The sequence below is a fragment of the Gasterosteus aculeatus genome, chromosome 18 (genome assembly GCF_964276395.1).
Source record: "Gasterosteus aculeatus chromosome 18, fGasAcu3.hap1.1, whole genome shotgun sequence".
Classification (NCBI taxonomy): Eukaryota; Metazoa; Chordata; class Actinopteri; order Perciformes; family Gasterosteidae; genus Gasterosteus; species Gasterosteus aculeatus.
In genome coordinates this window covers 5,944,090-5,963,632 of record NC_135706.1, presented here as the reverse complement: position 1 = coordinate 5,963,632, position 19,543 = coordinate 5,944,090, and the positions used below count along the sequence as shown (strand labels likewise).

Below are 19,543 nucleotides of genomic sequence, written 5' to 3'. Positions count from 1 at the left end.
TTGCCGGTACAATTTAAGTATCGGCTTTCACCTTCATCTCACCTCACAGAGAAGACTCACCCTGCTGTCAGATCAATAGTTTAGTAAATCCTTGACTAAAGGTAACTCTGAAGGATTCTCTCTTACCATGTCTTGATCAGATGAAATGTGCTTAGAGGGCCACTGGTGGTTGGTATGAACAGCTGTGGATTGCTTTTTCTTCTCCAACACATATATTATTTCAGCTGTGTTTGTTTTCAAGTGCTGAAGGTATAAACCTACGTTCTAAAAGCTCACGTTTTATGAAATCTCTTTCTTTCTCTCACCTTACTTTTGAAAGATTTAGTTGTTTTTTTGCCAGGGTTTTCCTCCCGTCATCAGCTAACCAAGTTATTTTTTTGTTTTTACCCGTTTCTGTAGGTTTGACTACCAGGAACTGCTTCATAACTCGAGTTTCTGCCTGGTGCCCCGGGGCCGCCGTCTTGGATCCTTCCGCTTTCTGGAGGCACTGCAGGTGTGTGTGTATGTGTGTACTTATTTACCACAGCGTTGTGTCATAGGTTGTACAAGTGTGTGTAAAGGCTCTGTGAGCAATCTGAGATGCATTTTGTTTTAAGTAGACTGGCGCATTAAAGGCCCAGCTTGAAACATTTACGGGGATATTTTGGTGGAAATTTACACCAGTATATTTATGAGTTAGTGTCTTTTCATATCTTTTCTTTGTTTTTGTGAAAATGTTCTAATGTGTTTTAGGGCACCTGTCATTATTTTTCTTGTGAATGAACGGGGCAACGCCTCCAACTCTTACTTGTTCTTTTTTTACATCCATGTATCTGACAGTTTACCGAGCTCCAGCTGAGCCCAAATCAAAGAGTTCCGCGTCCTCCTCTTAGCAACGGTTGATCTCATTATTATTGACAATCTGTCATCTCCTTGCCACAGAAAATGCCTGTTTCTGTAGATACACAGATCACAGAGAAGAGAAACAGCTGCGTTCCTCTTCCATCAGCACCTCGTGACTCTCTGTCTCTCAGTTGTTTTGACATTAGGTATCAAACTGTACCTCCTGGCTGTGTTGTATACCTTCTTCTTCTTCTTGTTCCAAACTTCCTAATTAAATATTCTGTTGATGAAACGCTTCACATTGTCGATTTGGAATTAATTATGTTGTGCTTGCCTCATAGAGGAAGTGCTGGAATGAGGAGTACCCGTTTTACTCCCTACTTCTAACTGATTTCCCCATATAGATGGAAGAATGAGTCGATTTTTATAACAGGAATTTGTTTACAAGTCACAATACCCATTAAGAAACATCACAAGGCAAATTGCAACCTGCAGGTTATACATATAAAAACACACACAAGATAAAGTGTCATCAACCTCTCTGTAGTCTATATTTGGCTTTTTGTCATCATAGTTTTCACTGTTTTTGGGCAAAACTAATGAGCAATTGGTTTTACTTAAAATTGTTTTTAAAGAAAATATCCAAAGTAGCAGGTAGAATAAATGCATTCCAATTATTTCAATGGATTGCTTTTTAACCAGAAACAAGACTATAATGGGCACAGAAAAAAATACGACAAAAAAGGAAAATAAGTCATTTTTTAAAGGTAATGTTAGAGGAAGACAAGAAAAAAGAACAAGTAATCTCACAAAGGAGGACTAATCACACCAGTGTCTCTGATCACACTTATTTCATGAATCTACTTTTATCGCTCAGGTTCACTTAGTTGAGAATCCAGTCAAGCTTTAAATGAAAATATCAGACTTTGAATTTTTCTGTCCCAAATCTGCTGTTGACACCACACAGTATGTATCCATCCCATTTGACAGGGACAATGTGTTGATCACTCTCAACCAGTGCTGATTGTCAATTAACATTACGTGAAGTGAATATATTATATTTTAGATGTGTGTTTATCAGAAAATACATTTCATGAATGTGATATTTTCTTTAGTTTGTTTGAAAATATCAATTCCATATTTATTATTACATGTAAGTAGGGCTGTGTATTGTGATATAACATGCATCACAATACAGAGAAGATTTAATTTATTGTGGCAACCAATGGGTGTGGGTGAAATTACAGCACTCGGATACACGACTGGCTGCACAAAAAAAAGAGTGCGGTTTATTTCGACAAAAAAAGGTAAATGGACAAAACAGGTTCTTCGTCTTTTAAGGGTTCGGTTCAATAGGTCCCCCCGGGTTGTTCGGCCGCACTGCGGGAAGCACAGAAAACAACGGGGATTAACACACATACCAAAAAGAGCCCCGGCGCGAGGCCAGCTCCCACTCCCGTCTAGTTCTCCGTGCTGTTGGAATGGTTGGTCCTTTATAGTGTGGCCAACCTTCATCAGCCTCATGAGCCGCACCTGGGATGCTCGGTGTCTCCAGAGGGGGCAGGGTGTTTCCCCTTTTGGTCACCTGACCTCTTGCTTGTCGGTGCCCCCGCCCTTGGTGCTGATCTCTGCTCCCGTGCTGTCTCCTGAGGCGCTGTCCAAGGTGCTGCGCCCGTGGGTTGGCACAACTCCCCCGCCCCAGCAGGAAGCGGGGAGCCGGCCACTGGTGACCCTGGTGTTGGAGTCCTTGGCCTGCGCCATCCATTTCAGGGGGGCATGGTCTGTCAGGGTGAAGCTCCGCCCCAGGAGGTAGCAGCAAAGCTTGTCCAGTGCCCATTTTAGGGCGAGCGCCTCTTTCTCCACCGTGGAGTAAGGGGTGGTAATACCCCACCAAACCTAGGAAAGATTTTACCTTGGTCTTGGGTCATGGCCAGCTAAGAATGGCCTCTACCTTGGCATCCTGGGGTCGCACGTTGCCCCGTCCTATGCGGTAGCCCTGGTAAGAAGCCTCGTCTAGGCCCAGACGGCACTTCTTTGGGTTGGCCGTGAGACCTTCCGCCCGGAGGGTCCCCAGTACAGCCCGCAGCTGGCTCACGTGAGTCTCCCAGTCGTCACTGTGGATCACGATGTCGTCAATATAGGCAGCTGCATACCATTGGTGGGGCCGGAGAATCATGTCCATTAACCGCTAGAATGTAGCTGGGGCTCCATGGACGCCAAAGGGTAACACGGTGTATTAGTATAGGCCTTTGGGGGTGGCAAAGGCAGTATTCTCTCTGGCCTGAGTAGTCAGTGGAAGCTGCCAGTAGCCTTTGGTGAGGTCCAAGGTGGAGATGAAACGGGTCGTCCCCAGCCAGTCAATCAATTCATCCACCCTGCGCATAGGATAGGCATCAAACTGGGAGAAGTCATTGAGTTTACGGAAGTCATTAAAGTCATTACAGCACCAGTACCACTGGACTCGACCAGGCATTGTGGGACTCAATGAGCCCCAGCTGGAGCATTCTACTCACCTCCCTCGGGATGGCCTTTCTTCTCGCCTCGGGAATACAATACGGCTTCAGCCGTACCCTTACGTACGTGGCTTACGGCCATGGTGGTCCGGCCTGGCAGGTCGGCGAAGACGCCTAGGTCCTGCCACACAACTTTTCGTAGGTCTTGCAGCTGACTCGGACTGAGTTGGTCTCCCATGGGCATCTCCGGTAACGGGATCCGAGCGGTAAGGGCCGGTGGGTTGCACCTGCAGTTCTGGAAGACTCTGCCATTTTTTAAGAAGGTTAACGTGGTAGAGTTGTAGTCCGTGCTGGGGACCGTCCTCCTGGTAGGAGGGCACCCTGATTGTACACTCGGGTTTGGGCTGCCTCACTACTGGCCAGACTTGGGTCATCCGGGTCCTTATTTGGTCCACGTGCTCGATGATGGTGCAGTGGGGTGAAGGCTGACTCACCCAGGACTCCTTGGCGATGTCTCCCGTACAGCAGCTTGAATGGGGAGAATCCTGTGGAAGCCTGAGGGGGTCCCTACTTCTCCGAGCTGGGCGAAGAGGTGTTGTCGGTGGCTGGGCCGGAGTCCATCCCTCACGTCCTCGGGGAGTAGTGCTTGTCCCTGCCATCATCTGCTGGCCGACCCGGTGGTTCTCCAGTAGGTTAATCAGCCCATCTACTGACACTGGGTGGTTCTGGGCTGCCCATCGCTTGGCGTCGGAAGGCAGGGCTCAGATGCAGCAGTCCATAACGACACGGTCGATGGCAGCCGGACCCTTCCCTGTCACCAACTAGCTGCGGGTAAGCCTCCCCAAGCGTACCACCTGGCTCCGCACGGGACCCTAGGGGTCGTACACCCTATTGTGGACCCGCTGGGCGCGGCTGGCTAAATTGTGCCCATAGTGGGCAAGGATGGCCCCCTTCACCTTTGGGTAGTCTGTAGCCTCCCTTGTCCCGAGGTCTTGGTATACCCTCTGCGCATCCCCAATCAGAAAAGGCACCAGAATGTGTGCCCAACGGTCTTCTGGTCAGCCTTGGCCTCGAGGAAGGCCTCCACATCGTCTCCAGGGGTCTGTTTTGTGAGTAGAGCTGTTAGGTAAGTGTGAGGGGCCCTTGGGGTTAAGCTCTTGGACAGCCTGTCGAATGTCCCCTGAAGGGCTGCCGTGCTCTGTACCTGCTGCGCTTGGGCTTGGAGAAGCCTGGCCATTGCGGCTTCCATTGCTTCTGCCATGGTCCGTGATCCTTGGTTTTAGGGGTTACGGCGGTGGAACTAAAGGTGCCCGCATCCTCCACCATATGTGGCAACCACAGGGTGTGGGTGAAAACACTCGGATACACAATTGGCTGCACAAAAAAAGGGTTTGGTTTATTTCAACGCACAAAACAGGTAAAAGGACAAAACAGGTTCTTCCTCTTTGGAGGGTTCGGTTCAATAGGTCCCCCCAGGTTGTTTGGCCTTCAGTCTCCTCACTGCGGGAAGCACAGAAAAAAACGAGGATTAACACACATGCCAAAAAGAGCCCCGACGTGAGGCCAGCTCCTACTCCCGTCTAGATCCCCGTGCTGTTGGTCTTTTATAATGTGGCCTACCTTCATCAGCCTCATGAGCCGCACCTGGGCTGCTCGGTGTCTCCAGAGGGGGCTGGGCACAGTATTTTTAACACATATTGCAATTCTTTTCAATGCTGTGAGCAAGGTGATATATTGTTGTTTATCTAATTTGAGGGAAACTGTTATAGTATGAAGGAACCACTACCAAATGCATGAGTAAGTTACCTTTTTAATGTAACCAGAAGAGTGGGATATGCATTTGAATTAATCCCAGTCACCCAGTACTTGCACTATATGTACTATATATATATAGTGATGTCACGAGAGGCTGTGTCCTGGAAGGGCGCTATATCTCCATAAGATGGCTGTAACTAGGAACCGTTATGGCTCCATCTGCTGGGTGGATTTGGGAACTCCACCCCTCAATTCCCGCACACCTGAAACTGATCAGGTTCTGATGACCCATAGGGCTTTTAAAGGTTAGAGAGAAAGTGAGGGAAGGGTGTGGGGTTTGAGGAACAAGCTGCATGCTGGGACTCTCCACGAGGAAGGCTGGAGAGTCTACCCTGGAACTTACTTATGGGACGTTGAAGAACGTACGGTTGGATTGGCCACGGGCTGCCGCTCCGATTACAGTAAAACAGAAAAGACTGTTTACTTACCGGAGGGAAATGAGATTATGATATCACCACCACGAAACGTCATCATTTAAGTTTTTGACAGTTGAAGATCCACCTAAGCCATAGATACATTTTGGAAGTTGGACCACTGTTTTCTCTTCATTCCTAAGAACTTTAATAAAATCCCTGTTGATATTTGAACTTGGTGTTCTCGCACTCCTTGAACTGTCCCGCTGAGAGATTGGTAGCCTCTCATGACGTCACATATGGTGGAGAATGTGGGCATTGTTCAAGCGCTAATAGTGCATATCAGTGGAGGACACTGAGAGTTTGATTCTCCACTTTTCCCAAATGACCATATGGCCCTCACCTAACAAAATGGATGACATTTCGCGGAAATGGCTGGAACCGACGAAGAATATGGCGCCTGCAGTAGTGGAGGCTATTGTGGTGGATCGTTAGCTACCCAGCAGTGCCTGTCCCTGTCACAGACAGGAGGAACCCATCCAAAGGTTTCCAACCCTGCCTCTTCAGGAGCTGTCCTGGCTCCAGGGGGAGCCAGAAACCAGCTGGGTCCAGGGAAAATACTCCAGGAAACGGAAACCCGACGGCTACTCCTGGGAGTGTGGGACACCGGCGGATGAGCCCATGCCCACTGCTGCCCACCCACCATTTTGCCTCGCTCATGGGACTCATAGATGGCACCCCAGATCAACCTCCCACCTGCCCATTGACTGTGAATCAGCATGACGTGGAGGCCTTGCTAGATTCTGGTAGCCGGGCCACCCTGGTGCGTGTCTGACCCCAGGGAAAGTCCTGCCAGTTTCCTGTGTCCATGGAGACACCAGAAACTACCCCATCACTGAACTCGCAATCACCACTACCCGGGAAACCATACCCAGGGAGGCGGGTGTGGTTGATTCCCTACCCGTTCCTGTCCTAATTGGACGAGACTTCCCAGCCTTTCACCTGCTGTGGAGGGAGACTCAGGAGAGGCTAGTCCGAGTATCTCGGGAGTGTAGAGGTAGGACTCCTCCTGAAAACGTTCAAGTGCAACCCTCAGAATCACTTGCTCCAGCCTGTGCTCTTGCAGGGATGGCAGGTGCCCAGGCTGACACCGAGACGGTTCCAGACACGGGAGAAGAGAACGCGGCCCAGGAAAGTGCTCTGATCTCCAGTGAGGAAGACATCCAAGGCACCGAAAAGCTTCCCTCTCACAGGCCAGTATGGGGCAGCCCAGTTACAAGATCCCACCCTTACAAATGCCTTAAGAAATGTGCAGGTGTTAGAGGGAGAAGTGCTAGGGGATAGAACAAGCCCTTTGAGCTCTTGCTTTCCTACAGGCCTAGGAAAGGCCTGATCGAGCATATCGGGGCCATGAGGGAGAGAATGAAGGCCATCTATCCCATGATGCGTGAACACATGGAGACCACTCAACGGCAACTGTTCAGCTGGGTCCAGCTGGGGGGGGGTGTCACGAGAGGCTGTGTCCTGGAAGGGCGCTACATCCCCATAAGATGGCTGTAACTAGGAACCGCTATGGCTCCATCTGCTGGTTGGGTGGGAAGTCCTACCCTCAGTTCCCGGCATTCGCGCACACCTGAAACTGATCAGGGTCTGATGACCCGAAGGTCTTTTAAGGGTTAGAGAGATAGTGAGGGAAAGGTGTGGGGTTTGAGGAACAAGCTGCAGGCTCGGACTCTCCACGAGGAAGGCTGGACTGTTTACTTACCAAATTTAAATGAGATAATGATTCCACCACCACGAAGCGGCATCGTTTAAGTTTTTGACAGTTGAAGATCCACCTGAGCCATAGATACATTTTGGAAGTTGGACCGCTGTTTTCTGTTCATTCCTAAGAACTTTAATAAAATCCCTGTTGATATTTGACCTTGGTGTCCTTGCACTCCTTGAACTGTCCCGCTGAGAGCTGGGTAGCCTCTCGTGACATCACTATATGTATATATATATACATACACAGTGTAATTGTTTTTCAGGGTACTATGAACTATGAAATAAAATGTATAACAACATAAACACTACAGATTAAACATCTTTTTAATACACACAGAAAATGAATGTATGTAAACAAAACACAATCGTGAGTAATGGTTTAAACACAAGGCTAAATTCCAATTCAAAGAGAAGGTATTCTAACAGCATAAAAGGAAATAGGTCAGGATTATATATCAAATTACACATATCTGTAATGCATTACACCAAAAAACTAAAAAGAAAACTTTTTATTTAAGAATAACTTGCAAACAATGACACCTGAGTATCCAATCACATCATGCAGTATGCAAAGATCATAGGGCTATTGAAACGACACTATGACCCTTGTCATAGTGTCAAGTCACACTACGACACTATGACCCTTGTCTAAAAAGTATTTTGTATATTTAATCCTACAGTGTTATGAGAACATTATAATGTATTACAGAAGGAGGCCATAGAGTGTTTCCTCACTCAATGGTTTGAAAAAGTTAATTTGCATTACAAACTTAAAAGCAATTACAAATTTGTTTGTTATCGTGTATACTTTTCCCATTCAGCACGATCGGTTGAGTTCTTGTCAATCTGAAATAAAATTTGATTAAATGTTTGTTTAATCCGATAATGCAAGTACACCAGATAGACATAGATGAAGCGTGAAATGTGGGATAGTGGAAGAAATTATCCAGAAAAAGCATATTTTCCAGTTAAATAATTACTGTGCACTAGTCCAGTAGACTGCACAATCAACTGCTATCCATTAACTACACATTTAAAATGTCATTACGGTAATAATGCAGCAACTCAAAGAGATCCTGAGGGAAATGAAGGGAGTACCTGATGAATTAAGTCACATTAATGAATCCTCTAAATATCAATGCATGCAGGGAAAATAAAATGAAAAAAAAAAACTTGTCCTTAATCTCTTGGCAGCTCTGTTTGTTTCTGCATACCCTCACTTGGAAAATGTTCAAAGAGACTCCTCAGAGAGAAGCTACCTAGGAGGATAAATCCCTCAGTGGAGGGGAATTAAATCCCTCCCACTGCTGTGCTCTCAACTTCTGGTTAGATGTTGTTTATTACTGCCATCTATCTCTCTCCCAGCAGAGAGCATTTTATTTCTTCAGTAACAGTAACATCCGGTCCTTAGAAATATGTGAGAAAATAAAAAGTAAACTTTTGACCAAATATGTCCCTAAACAGAAGGCTGAGTTCATCTCAATACATTGTAACAAATAGTTTTATTAATGTAAACTCGACAATGTTGGACAACCTGCATTCCAAAATGCAACGTGATCTCCAAAACCTGTTCGTAAAAATGTATACGAAAATCTTGAATGTTGTTACAAATTCGTAACAATACATACGAACTGGCGGTGGTTAACCACGCCCCTTGAGTGAACAACATGGCGGACCATGGCGGATTCTTGAGCGAACGTGTCTCCGCCATGTTGGATTTTTTGAGGGGGTTAGGGTTAGTATTCTATTCTTACAAGTTAACATTGATTTCTCGTTAAAAATGCAATCATAACACGTTTATTTTACATCGACTGAGAGTAGACTTCACAAAGTGTGTTTACGGGTTCAGGTCCCCATTCACTTTGAATAGGGTGACGTCATCAGTTGCAGTCCGTATTTTTTTCGTATGTATCACTACGAATTTGTATGTCCAAGATTTTCGTATACATTTTTACGAACAGGTTTTGGAGATCAGGCTGCCAAAATTATGTGATAATAGATGTTCCAGTCCACCATTCAGCCCCACTTCCCTGAAGAAATAACAATGTATTGTTCCCTCACCTTTCTCCTCCTAACAGGCGGCTTGCATCCCAGTTATTCTGAGCAACGGCTGGGAGCTTCCCTTCTCTGAAGTCATCGACTGGAGGAAAGCTGCCATCGTCGGTGATGAGAGACTTCTGTTACAGGTAAAAAGGATCAACGAATGGGTCTTTACACCAAAGACAGGACTTACAAAGAAGGGACACAAAGGAATGAATATGATTTGTTGCACCATGCAGAACTACACTTTTTTTTTTTTCGCGGTTAGAGGCTACACACTTCATAAACCATCTGTATATCTCAAATCACGCAGAGAATATTTATCCTGAGAACACACTGAATTATTTACTTGTGCTAAATTTCAATATGAGAAAAAACATAGAAACTCCACGCAAAGAGAACGGGCAATTGTTTGCGATGTGCTTTGTACTTTCTTCCAATTCTCCTATTGTGCCTGTATAAGGAAAAAAACTCCTCTCACTCTGTTGCATCGAGAGATAACATGTGCTCGTTGGGTGTCCCGGTCGTTGTGACAAAACAACATCTTCCCTCGATATAATTGTCATATCGTACTCCAGATCCCCTCCTGGGCAATCCCAACGGTCCAGCTGGGGCCGACTCAAACACGGAAGCACCTCGCACAGACCAGGAATCGCTGGTCGGATGTATTGGCATTTATTTGATGGATAGTGACTGGTTCTGTCACATTGTACAACAACAAATGTGTTTCTGAGCAGGAAATCAAACAGCATAACTGAGAGCTCAGTGATCTACGGTTGGGAAAAGGTCATTTCATCTCAGAGTAAATGTAATTATTTATTAGCATCTATCAACACATAACAGACGTGTGGTGTGGTATCTAATTGCTGTCTTGTGGCTTCCAGTAAATTGTATTTCACTGTCACATGACGGCTCTGCCAGGAACTATTTATATCTGAGACAGATTATTCTGCAATTGGATCTCCTTCGGTTCCTTTTAATTAAAGCAGTGAGCAGGAGTGATATTTACGTTCTCTAATTATTATCTCTATTTCCACGTGCCAACTGCATGACCTATGCAGCCACCTGGACAGTGTGGGCTTGTTACAGACTGTATGTGTCTCCATTTAATTAACACCTGCACCATCAGCCCCCCAACAGTGATGCTAATTTCATTCAGCAGACAAGCCTTCATTAAACTAACTTGGATTTTCGTTTAAATGAAGCATCTTTTTTTGATCTGATATCATTTCAATGAGTCATAGATGTCGTTGAGGTTTTTGAGTTGCTCGTTCCCTTCAAAAAAACAAAGCCGTCTTTCTAAAATCTTGCTAATTGTTGGTTAAGATTAAATGTGTGAAGTAAGTATTTTGTTTTTGAGGTGGTGAAACAATGATGTTGTTCATATGTCAATTTAATCCTCTTGTTTAATTTAATTATTTCTTGTTGTTCCTCTTCTTCCCAAACACACAAACCTTGACGGACTAGTAAATCAACTAAATCTTGTTTTGCAAATCCGATCTAAATTGTTTTCTCTCCTGGGTTTAAGACTTTATAACAGGTTGGAAAGAAATCAAAGTTCCTTTAAGGTTGGAAGATGTTTCATCAAGATTAACTTTCTAAGTTCCTTTTTTTCTCATCTCATCTTGAGATCAACCTTTACTTTATTCTAGAACCATGTGGAACCAACATCTTCTGTTTTGGGCAGTCTTTGGTGAACAATTTTTGGCAAGCTTGATCTGACATTTTTTCCAAATAATACGAACGCTATGTGATTGACATCATAGTTCCAAAGAAAAAAGGTTTTACTTTTTAACATTTATGGTAAAACATGATCAGGGATATTTTAAACAGCCAGCTTGTATATTTACTAAATGTATATCTGTATCAAATAATAGTTACAATACCTTTTTGATAAGTAAATAATTTGGCAACACAAAGTTTAACTAGCTGCACAAATAAAACCTCTTGAAGGTTTCACCTGTACCTCTGGGAAATGGAAATTTATAGAATAAACAATAATTTGGTTACTCCAAAATATATCCAATAGATCAGATGATCATCTAAATCAACAATGGCTATAGATACATTTAATTTATGCACCTTAAAATGCTAAAACACCTGCATCAAAACCAGTTAAAAAATACCCAGTATATCTTTTAAAGACATGAAATGTTCTTTTCACATGTAACATTTGAGGCATGCTAAAGTATTTAGTCTTTACATGTGATGGCTTATGTTTGACATGTGAACACCCCAAGCATGTTTTGCTCTACTTTTTGCTTTATTTACAAGATGCAATTCTTTTTTTACATAAAGACTTCAATAAAGTCCTAGCTAGTTTTAGAAAAAAAGCTTTCCAGACTTTGAGGACACCTTCAAGCAGCTTAATGTTTTTCCTGCAGTACAAAGACAGCTGGCAAGATTGCAAGAGCTCAAGCTGATGCTGGGAATAAAGTGTCAGAATAGACTCCTTTAAGCTCGGTATGGCTCGATATGGCTTTATAGCATAACTGAACTGTCATTAAAAGCATTAAAATACCCCGAAACAATTTAATTATTTGGTGTCAGCCTGTCTTGATGACAGCGTCTCGACGGTATAATTAAAATACAATAAGAAACCTGTTTCTGGTTTGTAAACAGATTCTGGATGCTTGGCCTCTTTGTCTTTCTTTGTTTCTCTTTCTATCCCCACCACACACACACAAACTCACCGTTCAACACAACATCAGAGTTTTAACACCTGGTGAATCTCATTACTTTCAATTACATCACTGAGAACCGCAATCCCTGGCTGTTTAATATGTAGAGTTTTGATTCCCCCCGTGGAGAGGTGACATACACAACGCACACGTACGCACTGGCACATACAGAGTGCCTGCTGAGAAACACAAACACTATTAGAGCCAATGCAGGGGAAGAGAATTGAGCTGATTTGATTGGTGCTGTTTATATTCCACCTCAGAGCTGAACAATTAAAGCTCCCTCTGCTGTCAGCGAATGATCGTCAACAGCAACGCAACCTCCAAAACGGTGTCTTCACACTCATTTGTTCTTTTAAACCATTTATCCTGTCCAAACCAGTAGTTTACATCATCTCGAAGTCAGAAAATGAAATACAATACCAGTGCAGGTTCTGGCACGGGCTCAGGTCATCGCGTCATTCTTGAAGAAGATGTACTTTCTTGATTCTTGTGGTTCTGGGTCTGTAACCTCTTGGTTGAATGCACTATAAGTCGTTTTGGATAAAAGTTATGTTATTTTCATTCCCCTGCTGCAGCCAGGCAGTAGTCTCTTTTAAATAAATGAGGGGACTGAGTGTTTCATGCTGTGTTGTTGTATGTCTAGATTGGCCACACAGCAGTTCACTATCAACTGCAGTTTTAAGATAAAAACATAATTCGAGGAAAATTGTTGTGCTGCAGTTGCAAAATTTAAAATGTTCTTGAGTGTAAATAAAGAAAAATAGAAACATAGAAAATGATCATAAAGTGCAAAAAACGAATATGTCAGTCTAGTATGTGTTATAAACACAATTGTAATATAAAATATTCAATATATGTGCTAATTCAAAACATAAACATACCAAAAGAAATGAACAAATTATTGTATGGTAGTTCCCCTTCATGGAGGGATACACAATATTTCTGTGGAAAATGAGTTAAGAACATCAATACAGGCTCATATTTACAGCTGCCTCATAAAGGAGAAGCAGATTGATTTCAATCTGAGATAGATGCTAAGCATTTAATTGATTCATTATACGTTATCAGGCTCCAGATCATGCCTAACAAGGCCCCATAGCTGATGTCCATTTGATTGTCGTAATGCAGAGTCCCTATTCCACTGACTGTTGGTACACACTTACTTTCAGTGAAAGGTTTTGGTCAAGAACACCATATGAGTCTTGGGCTCCAAATCCTCTCCCACCTCTTGAGAACCAATGGAGCTCTTCAGAATCATTGGCTTCAACACTACTCATTCTCCACACAGCTTCATTGTCAAGCCAAAACTGGGCAGCGAAGGTCCGACCTCATTGAGGCGAGTTTGTTTTTCTCCAAACTGTGAATTGGAGAAAAAACAACCTGCTTCATCTTCCTCGGCACATCGGGATGTTTAGCACTCTGGTCAGGTTGGCAGGATCCTCGTCTCCCTGGATTTCATCCCTCCATTGTCGCTCGCCGGGCTGCTCTCTGCCGCCAGGCACACGCCAGCTGCTCACGTCCGTCATGACAACGTGAGCTGGGACTTGCTCGGTCTTGGCAGCGGCTCTGCAGAGTTTGTTTGTACATTGACGGCGGCGTACTTGATATTAAACAAAGGAACATGAAGGAACAGTCAAGAATTCATTTTGTGATATATTTAGCACATGTATGATGTGTGATGGATATGATGATGGATTGATGGAATACACAGCAGTTTCATGTGGACGATGTTTATTGGTGAAAATTGTGACCGTAGGGGGATTAATTAAAGGAGCAATGAGCAATTTGCCCAATACAGGGACGTCTATTGAGGTTAAAGACTGAAACCAACCAAACCGTGTCCTTAGCAAGAGTTTGGATTGTCCCTTCTGGGCTACTGTGGAAACACGGCGGTCTCGGGGAAGAGGACTCAGATCTAAGCTACCAAATACACCATTTATATTATATACAGTACATCAGTTTCAGGTGATTGATTACACACTGATAAAAACATACTTATAAATATTATATTCCAATCCCCATAAATACTATACACTCTGCCCCTCAATGGCTTCATTATGTTTTAAATTAAACTTTATCTAAATTTCTCATTCAATTAAACGAGAACATGTGTTCAAACTATTGACTTTATATATATGATATTAGGAAAATAAAACCTGAAAATGTCATTGCAAAATGGTGTGAGGATGATCTTTACAATATGTTTTACACAATAATCAATTATCAGCCATTTATAAACATGTATATATATATCATTTCCATATGTTAAAAATACAATAGTATGATCTAGGTAAAATAACCATTGTAGTAACATAGTAACCACCACACTGTGTGAAATGAGTACTAGGTTCAGATCGAGCAGGTGGTGGAGTTACCAAGCCGTCCTCAGGACAAGCTCGTGGACAGTCACTGGGGGGACGTGGGGGGATTGAAGGGTCTCGAGGGAATGAGGAATGTTCTTCTTATCGTGTCCCTCCAATCACATTGACTGAATTACTTCCTCCTTCCTTCCTCCACCTGTCTGCTGGAGCTCTGCCTTCTTTTCTTCTTCCACACTGGTTCTCATTTGTCCTCTGGCTTCTCTTCCCTCTCCTCTTCCTCCAGGTTCCCTCCATCACCCGGTCCGTGGGCAGTGACAGGATCTTGGCACTCCGCCAGCAGACTCAGTTCCTCTGGGACGCCTACTTTTCTTCTGTAACCAAAATCGTCTTAACTACTCTGGAGGTAGGCTCATGGGAGAGGAATATTCTTAACGTTTAGTTTTGGATTTAGTTTTGTCAGGAGAGCTCGATTTAATCAACCAAATGTATTTTTCTGTGGTTCACAGCGCCGGAGGCTACGCTTCACCTTCACTAAAGATAAACTTTGAAAATTAATCTTTCTCCAGTTGTCAGTCATCTGCTTCATATTCATGGACTGTATATCCACGTCTTCTGAGAGGAGCCACACTGTAGCTCCACCCATGAATTGTCTTGTTCAAGGTCACCTCAAAAAAGGTCTCGGTGGAGTTTTAGGTTACGGTTTTTATGGTTGGCGTTCTTTCAACCAGCTTTCAATCAGCTCATAGAAACTTTTAACAACAATATAAGGTTGCTGTAACTTCATTTAATTTTTCAAAACTAAGAATGCATATTTGGTATATACTGTCATGTAAATCTTTAAATTCACACACACACACACACACACACACACACACACACACACACACACACACACACACACATACGTATACACCCATATACAGAAACAGAACCCAGAAATGGTGCTGTTTCAATTTTCTAAATTATTATTTTGGCCACTTTAGGGTAGTGGAAAAAAACAGTAACATGTTACCACTTTATAAATGTGGTATTTCTATTTAATTTGCGAGGGCAAACGTGAGGCACAGAGTAATATTATTTATTATTACTTCCCTTTTATCTCTGCTTTGGTCTCCGCTGTAGTACCGCCGTAGTACCAGGTCAGCTCTATGAAAATAGTTCAGCTTTAAATGATTCTAATGACTCTGTAAATTACATGAATATAAAGCAGGGAGAAATATGTAACTCTACAGTTGATTTTCTACTATACGGTTTTTGTTTACTGAATAGTTTGTCCGTCCTATTGACAATATAAGTCACAACTCAATTGCATCTTAGAACAATTACATTACAGGTCATTTAGCTGACGCTTTTATCCAAAGCGAATTACATTACATTTTTAGCGCATGGCTTTTTACATTTTTGCCCGGGGAGCAATTAGGGGTTAGGTGTCTTGCTCAGGGACACTTCGACATGGGACATGCAGCCAGGGGCTCGAACCATCAACCTTGCGGTTCCCGGCGCGAGAAAAGAAAAAAAAATCTTCAAGAATATTTTAAAACAGTTTTTATTCAATGAAATAAGTTTAAATGAAAGAAAGTTTCCTTGTGAATATTAGGAATGAGGACATTTATGGTTTTGGCAAAGAAAAGTTAGATTTTCATGCCTGGAATCCATAACTAATGTGAGCATGAGGGGCCAAATGTGAAAGAGGTCTGCAGACCATGGATGCCCTCAAGTTAGGGAGGCTGCAGCGTGTGTGTGTGTGTGCGTGTGTGTGTGCATGTGTGTGTGTATCTGAATGCTCTAACACTAGAGGCTCCCTCATTAAATGACCTCAGAAGCTCAGGTGTGTAGGATGAACTTTTCTCCTCTTGTTCTACTCTCTGTTGTTGTTGGTTCACTGCAGCCTTGATTCAGTCCTTAGGGACTATTTGCTCTCCCTGGCATCTCTGATACAGACACAGAACATAATAATCCTCTTAATTGCCACCGTCATCCGCACATAAACGGCAGAACAATCGCTGTGATCTCTCTTGTATCACACAATATTGTTTGCGATTATCATCACCTTCCTTCGTCTTCTGTATCATTTCAACATTGAAATCGGCATGGTAATTCCAACAAAACAATATGATTATGAACGTAGGACATCATTATCTTCATTAGCATACACATTAGAAATCAAGCACGGTTTGATGTCCTCAATCGTTGACGTATTGCCAAAAAGATTGTGAACCTGCACGTCTTTTACCAAATATCTCATAAGTCACACAGTAGGCCTTTATTATTTGACGTATCGCACTCCAAGATAGAAATTAGTTTATTTATTCCCAGTAGCACAGCTAATGTAATAGTAGTACTAAAATAATAATGTGTTTGTACTGTATATTCCTTTGCCGCATCACAGCACATTAACACCATATTTTGTCTGGTAAAAATCTGTTTTACAAATATTTTTTTCTGTTGGAACTCTTTACATTTTGATGATATTATATAATTAAACTTAAGTACAAAATGTATGTTTCAGAGCAAGTTAGTATATATTTTGCTAAACAATGGCAACAAATTGTTAATTACAGGATGATGCTAAATGCTTCAACAGTCTAGTGCCATTAAATCAGCCAATTGGGGACCTTGAATATATTAGACTGAGCAGTGATGTCTTTTACCACTTTGTGTTATTTGTGCTGTTTATTAATACATGTATTGTTATGTTGGTCATTAACGTTAACTAAGAACGCACATACACACGTAACGTCGCACCATCTTTTTACACACTTGTGTTTTTTTTGCGTAATGGATGAGAGGGTTTGATTCAAGAAGCAGAAGAAGCGTGTTGAAGGCAGGAAGGGATGGGGGTCGAGTGGGGGCCCTTTCTACTGATGCTTTGGTCGTATAGATCCAAAGATAGATTACAGTTTTTTTCGATTGCTAAACGACAGTGAGCACAACTGGAACTACATGTGCAAAACTCTAACTACAGTCTGCACAGCAGCAGCTCATGTGGACCAAACTCTAGTTCATTTTTCATTGCTTGAACACAGTTTTCAAAACTCTACACACTTATCCCATGACTTTAACCACAACCTGCACTGTGGTATAACACTGTGGATTTACAGCACTTTGTTCAAATGCTAACACACTGCTGTCAAAACTGTGAACCACACATTCAAAACGGAATAGATTTCAGCCTTGTCCCTTTCAAACACTGCTGATTGCAATTTCAGCTGAAAGGCTAAGCAGGTGTCTTGTTTTAGACTTGTTAGTGAACACACACAAAATATATATATATACACAGGTAAAGCTCAGAAAGACTAATTTTGGAAATGGAACAAGGAAGACGGGTTCGTGGAGGGAGAAGGGTGGCAGGGAGAGGGCGGGTTTGTGGAGGGAGACAAAGAAGACAAAGAGCTGTTATTTCAGATGAAATAAGGGCTACACTTATAGACCATGTCGTGAACCATGGTCTCTCATTGAGAGAGGCAGGGTTGAGGGTGCAACCCAATCTGCAAAGATCCACAGTGGCATCTGTAATGCGAATTTTCCATCATACAAACAGGTGAGAGTTACATCCTTATAGTAAATGAAAACATTACAGGAATTTATTTTGTATTGCAATTATGGAATATTTACACAAATATATATTACAGTAAGTTTGACTGTAAAATATATTTTTACAACAGGACCCAAAGGCTGCCCCCAACAGGAGGAAGAGCAAAAATATTTTCAGATGCGCAGGAAAATGCTATTGTTGACATGGTTGTTGTCAACAATGCAATAAAACTGCGGGAGATTCAAGATAGAGTGCTGGCTGATAATGATATATTTGAAAATGTTAATTCTGTCAGCACAACAACTATTGCTCGAGTCCTACAGAAACACCAAGTTACAATGAAACAGTTATACACTGTACCGTTCGAGAGGAACAGTGAACGGGTAAAAGAGCAAAGATACCAATATGTCCAGGTAAGACGTCTGAGGTTACATACACAGCTATTACTGTAAAAATATTTACAGTAAAAAAAACACTAGCATTACTACAGTTACGTAAACTGTGCACTTACTGTTTTTCAGAGAGTAATGGAGGTGGAAGCACTGGAAACACCACATTCATTTGTATTTATCGATGAAGCTGGATTTAACCTTGCCAAAACACGGCGCAGAGGAAGGAATGTTATAGGTCAAAGGGCCACTGTGGAGGTTCCAGGCCAAAGGGGGGGAAATATAACCATGTGTGCTGCAATGGCCAATGATGGTTTGCTTCTCAACACACCACTCATTGGCTCATACAACACAGAAAGGCTTATAGCTTTCCTAGAACAGCTCTATGCTCAGCTAGTGCCAGCAGAACAGGGGGAGCCAGTAAGAAACCCCCAAGTTTTTGTCATAGTTTGCGATAACGTTGCTTTTCACCACTCTGCAGCTGTCACAGATTGGTTTGCAGCACATTGCAGATTTATAGTTTTGTACCTGCCTGCATATTCACCCTTCCTCAACCCAATAGAGGAGTTTTTCTCTGCCTGGAGGTGGAAAGTGTTTGATCACCACCCACATGACCAAATGTCTCTTTTGGAAGCCATGCGTGCCGGATGTGAGGCCACAAGTCCAGAGGACTGCCAGGGATGGATAAGGCACTCCAGAAGGTTCTTCCCCAGGTGCATGGCAAGAGAGAACATTAGATGTGATGTTGACGAAAACCTGTGGCCTGATGCTAGAGAGAGGCAGGATTAGCCCCTCAATTATTTGTTAGAATTAAAGTATGTACTTTTAGTTTCTACCTTTTTTTTCTCATTACTGTAATTCTGTAAATTACAGTACAGACTATTGAAGCAAACTTCTAATTTTTATTTACCTTAAAGAATTGTTATGTTCTAAAAATTTCAATAAATCATGTGAAAGAATGTCACTCTTTTTATTGAAGAAAATATTACTTTGTATGAAGTCACTGAAATGGATCAAACTGTAAAGATGAACAGTTAGTATTTTGTGTATTGGTGTTTGATGCTGGTGTTTTTACTCTCAGTGTGTTCTGAGTGACAGTGTGTGTTCTCTCACTGAGGCTTGTGCACAGTGTTGGCTGCACTGAGCCTGTTTTGAACCGTGTGTTAAGAGTTGTGTTGCTTGGAGTGAGTTTTGCAGGTGATGTGAACTGTTTAGCTCAGGTGACTGTTGGTAGTGCAGACTGTAGTTAGAGTTTTGCACATGTGACTCCAGTTGTGCCCACTGCCGTTTAGCAATCGAAAAAAACTGTAAATTGATATAAAGCTGTGGTATTCAGATGCCTTGCTGTTCTTGCACTTGTCATA

The 19,543-nt window shown here is 42.6% G+C and overlaps 1 protein-coding gene across 1 annotated transcript in view; it reads left to right on the top strand.

Annotated features, from left to right (window-relative positions):
• LOC120807940 (exostosin-1) overlaps positions 1–19,543 on the top strand; it is a 182,567-nt gene that overhangs the window by 140,345 nt on the left and 22,679 nt on the right. Inside the window, exons 4-6 of the mRNA XM_078093028.1 lie at positions 400–493; positions 9,289–9,396; positions 14,539–14,658. Of these exons, the coding sequence (XP_077949154.1) occupies positions 400–493; positions 9,289–9,396; positions 14,539–14,658 (322 nt within the window). The remainder of the gene's footprint in view (positions 1–399; positions 494–9,288; positions 9,397–14,538; positions 14,659–19,543) is intronic.